At 33.3% G+C, this 15119-nt stretch overlaps 2 protein-coding genes across 2 annotated transcripts; one reads left to right on the plus strand and one right to left on the minus strand.

Moving 5' to 3' along the window:
• The first annotated feature begins 1579 nt into the window (after positions 1-1579).
• Positions 1580-5630, plus strand: LOC125653163 (uncharacterized). The gene is made up of 4 exons (XM_048882525.2): positions 1580-1777; positions 1972-1990; positions 2473-2772; positions 5207-5630. The coding sequence occupies exons 1-4, from the start codon at positions 1754-1756 to the stop codon at positions 5209-5211; spliced, it is 348 nt and encodes a 115-aa protein (XP_048738482.2). The 5' UTR covers positions 1580-1753; the 3' UTR covers positions 5212-5630.
• Positions 3595-7319, minus strand: LOC125653162 (uncharacterized). The gene is made up of 7 exons (XM_056149679.1): positions 6589-7319; positions 6283-6428; positions 5887-6106; positions 5565-5758; positions 5233-5301; positions 4776-5011; positions 3595-4625 (listed from the first exon to the last, which is right to left on the minus strand). Exons 1-7 carry the CDS (start codon positions 6857-6859, stop codon positions 4412-4414), a joined length of 1350 nt encoding a protein of 449 aa, XP_056005654.1. The 5' UTR covers positions 6860-7319; the 3' UTR covers positions 3595-4411.
• Positions 7320-15119: the final 7800 nt, after the last annotated feature.

The following is a 15119-nucleotide window of genomic DNA, read 5'->3' on the forward strand; positions in this document are numbered from 1 at the left end:
AACTGAAAGTAACACAATTCAATTTGTAAATTATGTTAATAATCATAATTACTTATTAGGAAGTGAAATTGAGCAGACATATAGTTAGCAATTTAAGTGGAAATAATTTTAAAGGAATGCAGGAGAGACCTCGTATTGTTAAAACCGGTTCTAAAAACCACAATTAGTAATTGACGCAATTACAAATTTCCCGTCTTTTCAAGAATTCTATTTTACATTACCATTGTCATCAAAACAATAATTGTGCCAATCATTTATCAGTTAAATTAATTCGAGATGTTTATTACAGAAATATGTATCATAAATACTACTTTACAAGATGACTAGTCTTTTTTCTTTTCAAGGTTTCATACATATTTTTAAAAAAAATAAATGATTATTTTGTCTAGGAAATGTCAGCAGTATAAAAGATATGCAAACATTAGCATTCATTATAATTTTCCGTATCCACACACATAGTCTATGGCAGGATGCTTTGTTTGTTTGTCTTATGTCCCTTCAACAATTCTTCCTTCATACTGAGACGTGACCAGCTGTGGTTGAAATTCAAACCTATGTATGGCGCTCAAGGACGTAGTAGTGGGTGGGTTTTTTTATCGAACCGAAACCTACCGCGACACGGGACCTCCGTTTTTAAGGTATCATACGAAAAAACCCCGACTCTCACTGGCGAAGGAGCAATCACTACTTATTTTAGGTTATAGGTTCGACGCCACCAAAGCACAATACCTCCCTGTATTTGTACAGATTTTGAGAATTAGTCACAGCTGATATTGATCATATCTGTTTGATCTGTCAGCCAGGAATTAATTATTTCATGTAAAATACTTGAATTTGATTGATCGAGAAGTGTTTGAAAAAAAATATTGTTACCCTCTAAGAACAGAAAACACGCGCTCCAGGGTGATAGTATCTAGCAACGGGTAACATTACTTGACAACGGGTGATATCATAAGAATTATCACATGCGTCAAATTTATGCGCTTACGGTTCGCCGTAGAGTGTTAGACGACGTAGTTTGAGCGTTTGTAATAAACGCGATTACCCATATCGATATACGAGATATCGCATGCCAGTGATTGATCAAATGTAAACAGACGTAAGTTTTTATATAACATTCAAATATTGCATGTAGTTTGACAATGGTTTTCTCGGGGTGAAAATTTCTAATGTTACCCTCAACTACATGCAATATTTATATAGTGTTATATTGATAACCATTTGGTGGACATTAAAATATCTAAACGATGTTGAAATGTTCATATTTTCATCAACACCAAATTGAATTGAATATAGAACACGTATTTGTTCGATAAAATGCGCATTTACAACTATATTTTAAAGAGATTCGCACCTGACATTTGGAGTAGTCAATTTTTGGGAAGTGTATCTTTAATTTTTACGTTGAAGGAGAATTAGGAAACTGAAAAGACAAGTTATTGAGCTACAGTGTTCTAAACTTGATCTTTTTGCACTTTATTCAATAGTTTACGCCAGCACCGTTTCCGGTTTTAAATATTAGTCACGGTTTATGGGGGATACTGAAAACGCTTTATCAATTAGATGCTTGAAGTAAACAATGTGAAATATTGTTGTGTTCCACTTTGTGGTGGTTTTGGGGGTCACAAGTTTCCCACAGATCAGGAATTACTCTTGAAATGGAGGGTAGCGATCAAACGGATGGATAGGAAAACAAAAAAATTATGGAACCCAGGAAAAGAAGACGTTGTTTGCCATATACACTTCACAGAAGATGACTACAAAATCACCGAATCAGGTTAGATCGAGGTCCTATCAATCAGTTATATAAAGCTGCATCGTCAATTGATTTGTTGAATTGTTTGAATTTTTCCTTCTTTCAAATATTGATTTATAAAGTTTCTTCATTTTGTCTTGTATTCGTGTATTGATAACGTTCTTTTTTACATTCTTGAATGCGTTGCTTTGTGGTTTGTTTTTACTCTTTTTCAGGTGCAACTACTGACATGTGGTATGTATCACAGTATTCATTTAATATAATACTAGGCTATATGACGAGACATATACTGCTTTGATAAAACGTTACAGGATGAAAGAGTGCTATGATACCATATATGTATATATATATATATATACACACATATAACCAGCTGAGTCCTGGTCTCCACACAATGTAATTAAAATTAGATCTTCCATCCGCTCCCCAAACTGGGGAGCGGATGGAAGATCTAATTTTAATTAGATTGGGTCTCCACATTAACAATCACCATTTTCTGGTGTTATTTTCATATATTTGGTGACACCCCCCCCCCCCACACCTAATATTTTTTACAGTAGAAGTGACTGCTAAAAATGCAAGGTTGAATTTGCTACATGACTATTTATGTAAATCAATTATAACAAATCTAGTTTATAATTAGCGAATCTTAAAGCTTTTAAATATAAAGTATAACTTACAACCAACATTCCTGTAACATATTCAATTTGTGACAGGTGAACGAAGACGACTTAAGTATGGAGCTGCGCCCTCTGTTTTTGACTTCAAGAATACCAGTACTACCCAGGAATCTGACAGAGCTAAGCGAAAGAGGCTGCGAGAGTCTACTCAAGATACATGTACTCCAATGATTGAAGACCTGCCCATATATATGGATGAATTGATTGTACATCACAAAGTTGTCGTAGATCAGTCATCTACAAGTATGTCCACATCCATGCCAGAAGAAATGTGTTCAACAGCTGAGAAAGAAATCCAGTGTGACATACCTACCTTAGGTAGATTTTCAATTGAAGGTATGAAACTGGACACTAAGATGCTTTCTTATTACACTGGTTTGAATGGCTATGATCATTTCATGCTTCTCTTTAATATTCTTGGGCCAGCAGCTTTTGACTTGAATTACAAATGTGGCTTATTAAGTCCACAAGATCAGTTGTTTTTAACTCTGATGAAACTGAGACAAGCAAATGAAGATGTGGAACTTGCTATGCTCTTTAAAGTCTGTGAATCTACTGTTTCTAAAATTGTAACAACTTGGATTAACTTTTTGTATTTTCAATTAAAAGAGTTAGAGAAACAATTCTGGCCTTCTAAAGACATCATTAAAGAACATATGCCAACAGATTTTGCTAAAAAGTTTCCCAATACATGCGTAATTTTAGATGCAACCGAGCAACCAATTCACAAACCATCAAATGTTGAGGCACAATCCAAAACATGGTCTTCTTATAAACACAAAAACACGTTGAAAACCATGGTAGGTGTAAATCCAAATGGAGCAGTATCTTATGTATCCTTTACTTATGGGGGCTCTGTGTCTGACAGACAAATCATTGAACACTCTACTCTGCTAGATGTAGGCAAATTTGATGCTGGTGACAGCATTATGGCAGATCGGGGAATTCTTGTTCAAGATTTATTTGAGAATCAGAATGTTTTTATTAATACACCTACGTTTCTCAAGGGCAAAAGCCAACTTGACCCCGAAGAAATAGTTAGAGATAGGCGAGTTGCCTCAAAACGTATTCATGTAGAGATGGTGATTGGGCTTGCAAAGAGGTTCAAAATTTTGAAACATGAGCTACCAATGTCAAAAATCCCCCTAGCGTCCAGAATTGTGTACATTTGTTTTATGTTGTCAAATTTTAGGAATTGCATTGTTGATAAAAGTGCTTAAACATGTGCCAGTAGTATATCAAAATGTACATGCATACATGTCTAAGTTTAATAAATGTATGCCCTGCACATACAGTGAATCCCTTGAAAGTTGTGTTCATATTTCTGCTTACAAGTTTTAAATGTATCGTACATTTTTTGTATCCTTTATGCAACATGTGCTGTCAATATTCAAAGGGATACATCATACAAGGATCTTGGTAGACATATCAACTTTTAAGTGTAAAAGCTATTTACCTTGAAAGGGTCAAAGTACAATATCTTTTTTTAAAAATCAATTTAAAAAGTTTAACACTTTATATAACCAACATCTATGCATTGTTACATGTATATTGTCAATACAGAAAATTTCATATCATGGATATGCAATGTATTTCATCTGAAATTGATTGGCATTCTGGGCAGAAACTTAGGCAAAAAAACATGAAGAATCATTTGCAGACTCTAATCAAATCATGAATACAAAAAAGATTCTGTATAAAAAAAATGAACTGTCTCGATAAATCATTTAGAAGAAACTTTTACACAAGTTTGCATATATGCTTCCACTTTACAGCAAGGATAACAAGTATGGCATGAAAAATTTATCATAGAATACATCAAGCTTTGGAAGAAGAGAATTCTGGCAACATTCTACATCAATATGTACTTTCTGGATGAACAAATCTTTGAAAGTGTATACAACAAAATAGCAAATTTGTTTTTTGGCAATAAGCATTTGGCCTTGTATTTGGAAAAAATATTTAGAGGTGGGTTTCATTTCATTTCACCAGTTACAGAGTCCATTGTTAGATATGGGAAGTACTTTCCAGGCTGAATCTTCTCAAAGCGACCAGCAAAGGGACATTTGACTTCAATTAGTGCATCATTGCCAACGAGTCCATCCGGTGATGCCCCCAAGTAAGGTCGATCCATATCAACAAAGAAACCACATCTTTGAACACCTTGGCCAGTCTCTCTTTCAAAGGATCTGTAATGAGAGATAAAAATAAGAAAAGGCATATAATATATGTAAATAATAATTTACTGATTTGACCAATGCTTATATAGAGCGTTAAGATTTACAAACCAGGTCTCTGCTGTACACGTGATTGTCTGACTAGCTCACACTAAAACATACCTAATAGCACGTGTCTCGTAGGTACGTCCATGGACTAGAGCTTCACTGTGAAATACAGCAGCAGAAGGCTGGTATAGAGACTCGCAGAGTTTCTGCCTATTACGCCTATCTTTAGCTAAACAGATATCTCCAAATCTTGAGGCTGTGATCCGCCATGATCTCTCCTTGAACCAATTATTTGAGCTGGCTTGTCCACGTGTCTGCTCCTCAATGGCAACTACTTTATCTGCTGTTACCTTTAAAAAATTGTATATAACAAAAACCATATATCTTGTACTGTGTTTTGTAGTATAAAATTGCATGGTATTAGTAATACATATGAACATGAGAAAAAATCCTTGCAATCAATTTACATTGCACATTATATCTTATTTTAACACATATACAACATTTGCACAAATGTCATAAAATTTAATTTTGTTGAAATGCAGTTTGAGCCAATTAACAAAAGACCTACCTCAACAGCTCGTTGAACCCAATACTCTGTGAAGGGTCTTTCCAAATAATCATGGTCCAATACTGCTGCCTAGTGAAACAAAAGGTGTTACAGTTTGTTTGTTATTAAACACTTTATTTTATATGTGCAGTTTTACCCATCACTACTTACTGCTTTAGATTAACAGACTTATAATTTTAAAATCAACATTTTATATGCATTACTAATATAGCTTGCTATAAGTTCACTAGCGAGATACTTTTGACTTGACGCTGCTTATAATTAGCGATGTACAGGGACATTAAGTGAGATTCTTGCTTGTGTGAGTAATGCATTTTCATGCTTATGTTTACCTGAATATTTGCTTTCTCGATGAGATATCTGTATGTCAGATTGTCTGAGGTCTCTGCACAATGGTTTAAGACCATATTGCGAACCCTATCCGGGTAACCAGCTACACCTTTTAGATGTTCAGGGCGGGGATCATTTAAAAAATCATCAGTCAGATTCCGCTTCCTGGGCAGATCTTCAGCTTTGACTGGTGAACCTATATCAAAATTTGAATATGTTAAACATGTGGAAAAAAATAAATTATTGTACTTGATTCAATATATGGTCATAAAACTATTGCTTCTGTTCATCATGGAACATCACATAATATTCATGTATTTTTACCTGAGTATGAATGTTTGGGTTTATGAAATGTCTGCAGGTTTTCTGTGCATGATCTCTGAATCCTCAAACCTTTTCCTTCAGAACAAGAGAGTAAAACTATGGCAACAGCAGCAAGATGCTTGCAAGTTCCATGGGGACCTCGTCCTGCAGGACACTCACAATGGCTGTTCAAGATGTCTCCCGAGTTTTTGTCAAATTTTAATTTGAAGTTGTATGTTACCTTTAATTTGAAATACATACATGTATTCTGGGTAATATAATTTTTTTTAGTTATTTTTACAAAAATATCTCAGTACAAAGTAATAAAATAAGAGAAAATAACTGATAACATACACGGTACATGTACAATTAGTACTACAATGTATATTATATCCACAAATTAAATGTAATACTTGCCTTTGTTTTCATGGCTGCGCCAACAATGCCTGTAAAGAACAGGGAATTATCTTCCTTTAAATATGACACAGCCAAGACTCTATCACTTTCAACAAGCAGCCTTCCTTTCTCGATAGCCTTGACATCACCAGTGCTTTGTCTGTCACCTACACATAAGTACAAGCTCATGATTTTAAAATTTATTTACTCATAAACACATAATTATATATATGTACAAATTATTCTATAAGATATTACACATTCATTAAATGACTCCTAATGTTAGATGTATGTTTTGCAAAAATGTTGTAAATTATAAGAACAAACCTGCTAATCTATGTACAAAATACATGTCTATCTGTTCAATGCATATCTCTGGGATTTCTTCTTTATGTGATTCCTGGAGCTGTTGAAATCCCCTCGTTGGCCAATCAACTTCCAAAGGCTCAGGTATATGAATTGGGTCATTCTTGAAATCTTTATTTCTATCATATGCCTTAAGCTTACAATAAAGTACTGTACAATGTCCACTTCCCATAAAAAAAAATATTAGGTACCAAGACGTACTAGTACATGTCAGTGAATGCCATTGTATCATGTATTACAATATTAACAACAGTCCGTATAGTACTATAATTATTACGTATAATTGATGACATAAATATAACTTATATCACATTAATTTATTGAATTTTGATGAATTTTGATAAAAGAATTGTCGCACTGAGCATCAAAACAATATCTAGGCATAATCATGCCGGCGTAAACATCCTCCGTCGTCTGCATGGGTGCAGAGCTACGAATTTGTTGAAATATTACAAACGAAAATAACGGCTATGAGGTATGAAACTACAAACCTGTCTATAAGGTCGGCTTTTCTGCCTCTCGTGGTGGCTCCTTTTTTCTTTAACTCGTCTTTGAGTCGAGAGACGGAAAACTTTACGTAAGTTTCTCTTTCCATTTCAGTGTTTACAAGCGTCTAAGTGAAATAAAGCGTTTTAACGTATCCCCCATAACGACATAATTTTTAGAACCGGTAACGGTCGTCGGCGAATACCATTGATTTGTCTGTTGGTGTCAACAAAATACAATATAAACAACAGAAACCAATGCAAAACATGGAATAGATATATAATCATGTCTCTAACAATACAGATAAAAACAAAGTTTAATACAAGTAATGAAAATAAATAATGACCTTTATGCACTTAATATATGAAAAAATTCTTGATATCCTTTTAGAGTTTAATGCCTCGTTCACACGGATGCACATTAAATTTTACTTCGCATCAAATTTGATGCGAAGTAAAATAATGCGCATTAAATTAATTCGAATTAAATAGCGTTCACACGGCGGTAATATTTAATGCGAAGTAAACTAATGCGCATTAAATTCGTATGCATCTCTATTAAAGGGTGCGCGAAATAAATTAAAGAATAGACTATGTTATTGAAAATTATTTTTATAGATATTTTAATGAATATTGTGTAGATCTATACAGAATTATTTGTTCAAAACGCTATATATAAATTTCGAGTAAATTAATTTAAACTTTTTTAAGAATCGGTGTTGGAAAAATATAACAACCAAATTAATAATTTCCAACATTTGATCTAGTTCCAAGTCTCAACTACTTGTATCATAAATCATAAAACTGAAATACACGTATAGGAGTATAAAAAATAAAAAATATATTAGATAAACCAGACACTGCAATATCACGCAGATTTAGAAGTTTTTGATTAATCAATCCTTCCGCCACAAAATATAGTCCCTGCAAATCCCTTTCAAAATTTGAATTGACACAAATTTTTTCAACTGGATAGGGTTCAGTAATTTATGTGTAATGTAACGTATAAGGCCAATCCGAAAACATGAGTTATCTTTCCTTGATCCGGAACGTAGTACGCTTGCGTAACAGTAGGTTAAGACTTCCGGGTAGTATATTCGAGAAGCGTCATTATCAACAGTGCAGAAGGCCGCAAAGATAATGCTGTATAATTTTACAGTAATCACGCCAACAAATATGTTAACGTTAATAAAAGATCCCAATGCATAGGTTTACTTCATACACGTGAAAATAACCAACTTTGCCTGTAAAAATAATAGAAAATCAATGTTGTAAGTAGAGGAGGACACCCCCCCCCTCCTATCCGATAGGATGTTCTATCGTTAAAGTGATGTAATTTCCTACGACGGGCCTGTCCCGAGACGCAGTAAGATTATTCTAACTAACCCCCCCCCCAACCCCCCCATTTTCCAGGATTTCACGTGTTTTATAACTGAAATTAGTATATGTCATATATTGCATACATTTCCTCAGGATTTTAATCCCGTGTTTTAATACAGTCAGATTTATAATAAGATATCAGAAGTTACTTGTTCAATATCAATGTAGTACATTCAGTGATGAAAGTTCTGCCACGATGTACGTCTAGGTATGTCGGACTGACACATCTGGATTCTGAAAATGTTCATCTCCTTCGATTGGTGAGTAAAATTTAACCCAGCCTGTAGGCCTACTTGTAAATGAAGCAGAGGCCACTGACAGATTTCCAGCTGTCTGCCCACAAATTTTATACAGTTTCAAATACAAGTATAACCATAAAGAATTTCGTCGTCACAAACCATCTTTAAACTGACATGCAATGCTTTGAAAATAAAATAAAATAAAATAACGTATAATTGAACACCTTGAATTTATAGTCGGCAAGAGTATGTACCTGTAAATACAGCCATTTTGAGTAAAATATTCGGAGTTTTACTCAAATTATTTTGTAAATTTGTGGCGAAAGGGGGTGTCTAAGTCTGTCATTGCAATTTCTTTTATGACACGATACGTGCCTATACATAATCAAGTAGATTTCAAGGGGGCTAAAACGAATAAAAGAGGGAAGATACACAGATGTCAAAAGCATTGTATTAGGGGGGGGGGGGGGTAAACTTACCTATCCCCCAGAGAGTACATTTGAGAATATGCCCCCCCCCCTTCCGGGATGACACAGGTCTATGAAAAATAATTTATATCAGTCTAGCAATATTCAACAAAATTAATAAAAAATATTATTTAGTTACCTATTTTACTGCATTTTAAACATATCAGTTAATATTAACAATCCTAGCTTCATGCTGCAGTGTACAAAATGATTTGCACGTCCAGGTACTTTGGAGAAAGTTACCCAATGATTGCAATCTGGTTTATTTTTGAAAGAGTCGATTGGTGGTGGTGGAATAAATTTAGCCCTGATAAAACAATGAAAGCGTTGATTCCCTATTTTAATTGATTTTTTTTTATTTTGAAAAGAGGGGGGGGGGGGGCATTTTACATGTATGCAAGATCTTCTCACCACAGACACTCGACGTTTTAAATATCTATAATAAAAAAAATTGCCTACAAAATAATTATGTCAGTCGTTATTGGATACATATGTAAACAAATGAATGTCTGGGTGATTTCCAATTTAATTTTTAAAATCCCCCCTCCCCCCGAAAATCACTCCCGACTCGATCAAGAAATTCTTCTTTTTTTTTTCCATTAACATTTTCTAACTCACTCGTACAAATGATTTCAACTGTTCTCGATTTTGAACAGCGCCCATACTAATATAACTATATATATTATATATGCGCAGTCTGACTGTGTTACTACCCGGAAGTTGTCATATTCACACTAAATGTAAGAATACAAAGAGAGATAACTCACGTTTTCGGAAAGGCCTTACCTGGTCAATTCCAGGGTTTGGGGTATTCAACAATAACTAATTTAAACTAATTGGTATGATTTTAGTGGACTGCCAAAATATACAAATATGTCCTAACCTTATCTAGGTAAATTATAATCAAACAGAGAATCACTATATCAATCAGAGGCAAGCAACGATAAACTGGTAGTGCTAACTTGACAAAATGTAGATCTAGAGCACAGTCGCCCTCGGATTACCCTATATACTGTAGGACGCCTTATTCAGGACGGACAGTATATGTGGTAGCCCTTCAACCACTACACTCATTGTAGGATGCCTTATTCAGGACGGACAATGAGTATAGCGGCCTGGACGACGGTCTGTTCAGCCAATGCGGACGACACCAAAAACGAATTATGGCTAGCCTCTTTACTGGAGGTCAACCTCTTCGTGGCAGGCCAGACTTCTCATGGCCTTCCAAATTCACTCTCTAACTGTAAGAACAGGCAAGGAATTGTTTACTATGAATACTTTATTAGTACACATAATTTCGTCCTCTCAACTTGGCTGGGTCTTCTTTCTGAATGACACTGACGACTGCGGAGTCTCGGTATTTATACACAAATGAGATCACGTGATGGAAAGTGACTAATTGAGAACTCCGCATGGTCGTACCTCAAATATCCGGAATCATTACGGTCATATGTTGCACCAATGGGATCAGTACTGAACCAGTGAATACTTAGTTGTAGCATCCTGCGCAGTTATGCTCAAAAGCTCATGACAAATAAATATTTCAGATCAAGGACAACTTTTCAATGCTTCGACAGCGAAACATCATCCGACTAAATCGTAGTTTGGTATCGTGCCAAGTACTATGCATTATACACATCTACAATATTTTTGACAAACAAATAATTTTGGACAAACAACATTTTTTTCAAAGGTTTTCAAACATAATTAATGGATAATTGGTCAAAGTTTACAAACACCTTTATTTTATTTTCAGTTAAAATGTCATCCTGCATTTGTTTGTCCTATTAACAACTCCCATGGGGTTAGAATAGGTCCTCAGTACCCCTTGCTTGTCATGAGAGGCGACTAAATGGGGCTGTCCTTCGGATGAGACCGCAAAAACCGAGGTCCCGTGTCACAGCAGGTGTGGCACAATAAAGATCCCTCCCTGCTCAAAGGCCGTAGGCGACGAGCACAGGCCTAAATTTTGCAGACCTTCACCGGCAATAATGGCGTCTCCATATGAGTGAAAGATTTTCGAGAGGGACGTTAAACAATATTAATCAATCAATCAATCAATCCTATTAACAAAATTTCATTTTTGTTACTTCTCCATAAACATTTACACGTAAGTATGCTAATGTTGTACAATCTTCAAACATATCTACTGATTATTTCATTTTGAAAGTCTTGAATTGTGTGCAATATTGTTACATGTGTTGTACAGTTATTTATTAGAATTGTGTGCAATATTGTTATATATATTGTACAGTTATTAACTAGAATTGTGTACAATATTGTTACATGTATTGTACAGTTATTAACTAGAATTGTGTACAATATTGTTACATGTATTGTACAGTTATTTATTAGAATTGTGTACAATATTGTTAAATGTATTGTACAGTTATTTATTAGAATTGTGTACAATATTGTTACATGTATTGTACAGTTATTTATTAGAATTGTGTACAATATTGTTAAATGTATTGTACAGTTATTTATTAGAATTGTGTACAATATTGTTACATGTATTGTACAGTTATTTATTAGAATTGTGTACAATATTGTTACATGTATTGTACAGTTATTTATTAGAATTGTGTACAATATTGTTAAATGTATTGTACAGTTATTTATTAGAATTGTGTACAATATTGTTAAATGTATTGTACGGTTATTTATTAGAATTGTGTGCAATATTGTTACATGTATTGTACAGTTATTTATTAGAATTGTGTACAATATTGTTAAATGTATTGTACAGTTATTTATTAGAATTGTGTACAATATTGTTACATGTATTGTACAGTTATTAACTAGAATTGTGTACAATATTGTTATATATATTGTACAGTTATTTATTATAATTGTGTACAATATTGTTATATGTAATGTACAGTTATTAATTAGAATTGTGTACAATATTGTTACATGTTTTGTACAGTTATTTATTATAATTGTGTACAATATTGTTACATGTTTTGTACAGTTATTTATTATAATTGTGTACAATATTGTTACATGTATCGTACAGTTATTAACTAGAATTGTGTACAATATTGTTACATGTATTGTACAGTTATTAACTAGAATTGTGTACAATATTGTTACATGTATTGTACAGTTATTAATTAGAATTGTGTACAATATTGTTACATGTATTGTACAGTTATTAACTAGAATTGTGTACAATATTGTTATATGTGTTGTACAGTTATTTATTAGAATTGTGTACAATATTGTTAAATGTATTGTACAGTTATTAACTAGAATTGTGTACAATATTGTTATATGTATTGTACAGTTATTAACTAGAATTGTGTGCAATATTGTAACATGTATTGTACAGTTATTAATTAGAATTGTGTGCAATATTGTTATATGAATTGTACATTTATTAACTAGAATTGTGTACAATATTGTTACATGTATTGTACAATTATTAATTAGAATTGTGTACAATATTTCTACATGTATTGTACAGTTATTAACTAGAATTGTGTGCAATATTGTAACATGTATTGTACAGTTATTAATTAAAATTGTGTGCAATATTGTTATATGAATTGTACATTTATTAACTAGAATTGTGTACAATATTGTTACATGTATTGTACAATTATTAATTAGAATTGTGTACAATATTGCTACATGTATTGTACAGTTATTAATTAGAATTGTGTACAATATTGCTACATGTATTGTACAGTTATTAACTAGAATTGTGTGCAATATTGTTACATGTATTGTACAGTTATTGACTAGGAAGTGGACAACAAACACAATATGTAGTGCTAGGGATTAGATGAGGATGTTTTTTTCTTTCAGAACATACACGTCAGTCCAGAAATCTAATCAAAACAATTTACATTGGTGTTTTGAACTATTTTTTTCAATTTCATTTTTATCTTTTTCCACATACGTATACCTGTGGTGACGGGGGGGGGGGGGGGGGGGGGCTTTACTACAGGTATCTTCAGAATTAATGAAACAAAAGCATTGTTTAGAAAATATATGTAATGAGTGGTAGGAAAGTAAATTACAGTTTATTTAATTTTCATTAAACAAGCAAATTTCTTTCTTCATAAAGACTAAGGACAAGAGCCACAAATACCCAAATATGGCCCTGTAATTTTGAGTAAGATAACGTATCTTCATTCCAAAATTCCATCATGATATGGAATAGCTCAGACCCAGTATATTTCTTACGCGAAAATTCATGCATATAAAAAGTATAACATGCAGAACCCATATCAGTTGTGTTATTTTTGGAAATATTGATAATTTTCAACAATATGCATAAAAAATTAGTATAGCCCCCAGGCCTCCAAAAAACATTAATGAATTGTAAACTGTTGTATTACATACTATATAGAAGTAAGGAGTTTTCTGGGTCGAGGCTAGGGGGTATGTGAATTGTTACTTTTTATGTTCAGCAAATAACCGGAATTTTACATTAAAGCACAAAATTTTAATATTTTTCCAATTTATAGGTTTCGTACATGTCGTAATATTTAAAAAGTATATTTGGGGAATTGTTCCATTGTCATTCTACAAAACCAGTAATATTTTAAACACTATTATTAAAATGAAACCGGATCCGCACCATCGTCGGAATCAGGTTACGTACACATCGATCGATTTCCCCCCAAAAATTCAAATAGATCATATAAATATTCAATTAATGAACCTGAATATATAAACAACCATGTTAGGAATAGTTATAAAAACCTTGCACTAGTTATTTTATTTAATTTTAGTTATTTTATCAAACATTATGCAGTCAAGTCCTTCAATCCACTCCAGATACAATCGAGATCCACCCATCGTCTGCGCCTTTACTTCCATACAATCGAGATCCACCCATCGTCTGCGCCTTTACTTCCATACAATCGAGATCCATCCATCGTCTGCGCCTTTACTTCCATACAATCGAGATCCACCCATCGTCTGCGCCTTTACTTCTATACAATCGAGATCCACCCATCGTCTGCGCCTTTACTTCCATACAATCGAGATCCACCCATCGTCTGCGCCTTTACTTCCATACAATCGAGATCCACCCATCGTCTGCGCCTTTACTTCCATACATTTTCTTTATGCGTGTTGTTGCTATCGTACAAATATATGGGTAAAGGCGTCCACATAACATTACAACAGCTAGGTGGATTGTAGACTACAACCAGAGACATATAATATAGTGTATATCTCATTGTTTTAATTGTATTTATCATTCAAATTTCAGTCTTATGAGTAAATATTCAAAACCATAACTTTTATAACAAAAATAAATGAAGGATAATGGGGTTTTTTTTTGTTGAGATGCTGATTGAAATAGATGTTTTGAACATATTTTATTGATGAAATCAAAAGGATTGGGAACAAATTCTGACATCTTACAAGTCCCTCTCCTAAAATATTACAATATGTCATGCAAGGTAATAATTAACAGGTAAAATGTACAATGATTAAACGAATCTGCAAGTTTCTTCTATAAATTTATGAACAAGTGAAAAAATATTTATATTAGTTTGCAGAGGTAAATTGAGATTACCGCATAATAACAATTTTGTATCAATATTAACCAAGTCAAGCATGAAAAGGCGATTAAAAAGATTATTTCTAGCCCTGGAGTAATTTTTACAAGCAAAAAAGAGATGATATACATCTTCATTAATATGTCCACATGTACCAAACGGAGAATTTGTCATATTTAGTTTATGAAGATCATAATTAAGTAGACAGTTGTATCTTAGCTTTGTATGAATAATGTTGATATATCGTTTTCCAAAAGAGTAATATGATGGTGGTCTTGTAATGTCTGTTATATTTTTGCGGAATGAATTGACTGAGATGGCCTCTCTGGCTTCTACATTTAATAAATTCCACTGTTTTACAGAGTCAGGTACAAACGATTTTTTTAATAACTCTAATCT

Source organism: Ostrea edulis, chromosome 9 (genome assembly GCF_947568905.1).
Source record: "Ostrea edulis chromosome 9, xbOstEdul1.1, whole genome shotgun sequence".
Lineage (NCBI taxonomy): Eukaryota > Metazoa > Mollusca > Bivalvia > Ostreida > Ostreidae > Ostrea > Ostrea edulis.

Bases quoted from the DNA above. Each gene is read 5' to 3' on its own strand.
- LOC125653163 (XM_048882525.2), top strand. From the start codon at position 1,754: ATGACTACAAAATCACCGAATCAG.
- LOC125653162 (XM_056149679.1), bottom strand. From the start codon at position 6,859: ATGATACAATGGCATTCACTGACATGTACTAGTACGTCTTGGTACCTA. The intron at 5,012-5,232 runs GTAGGTCTTTTG...AATTTTTTAAAG, and splicing joins GGGTTCAACGAGCTGTTGAG to GTAACAGCAGATAAAGTAGT. The intron at 4,626-4,775 runs GTATGTTTTAGT...CTCTCATTACAG, and splicing joins TACGAGACACGTGCTATTAG to ATCCTTTGAAAGAGAGACTG.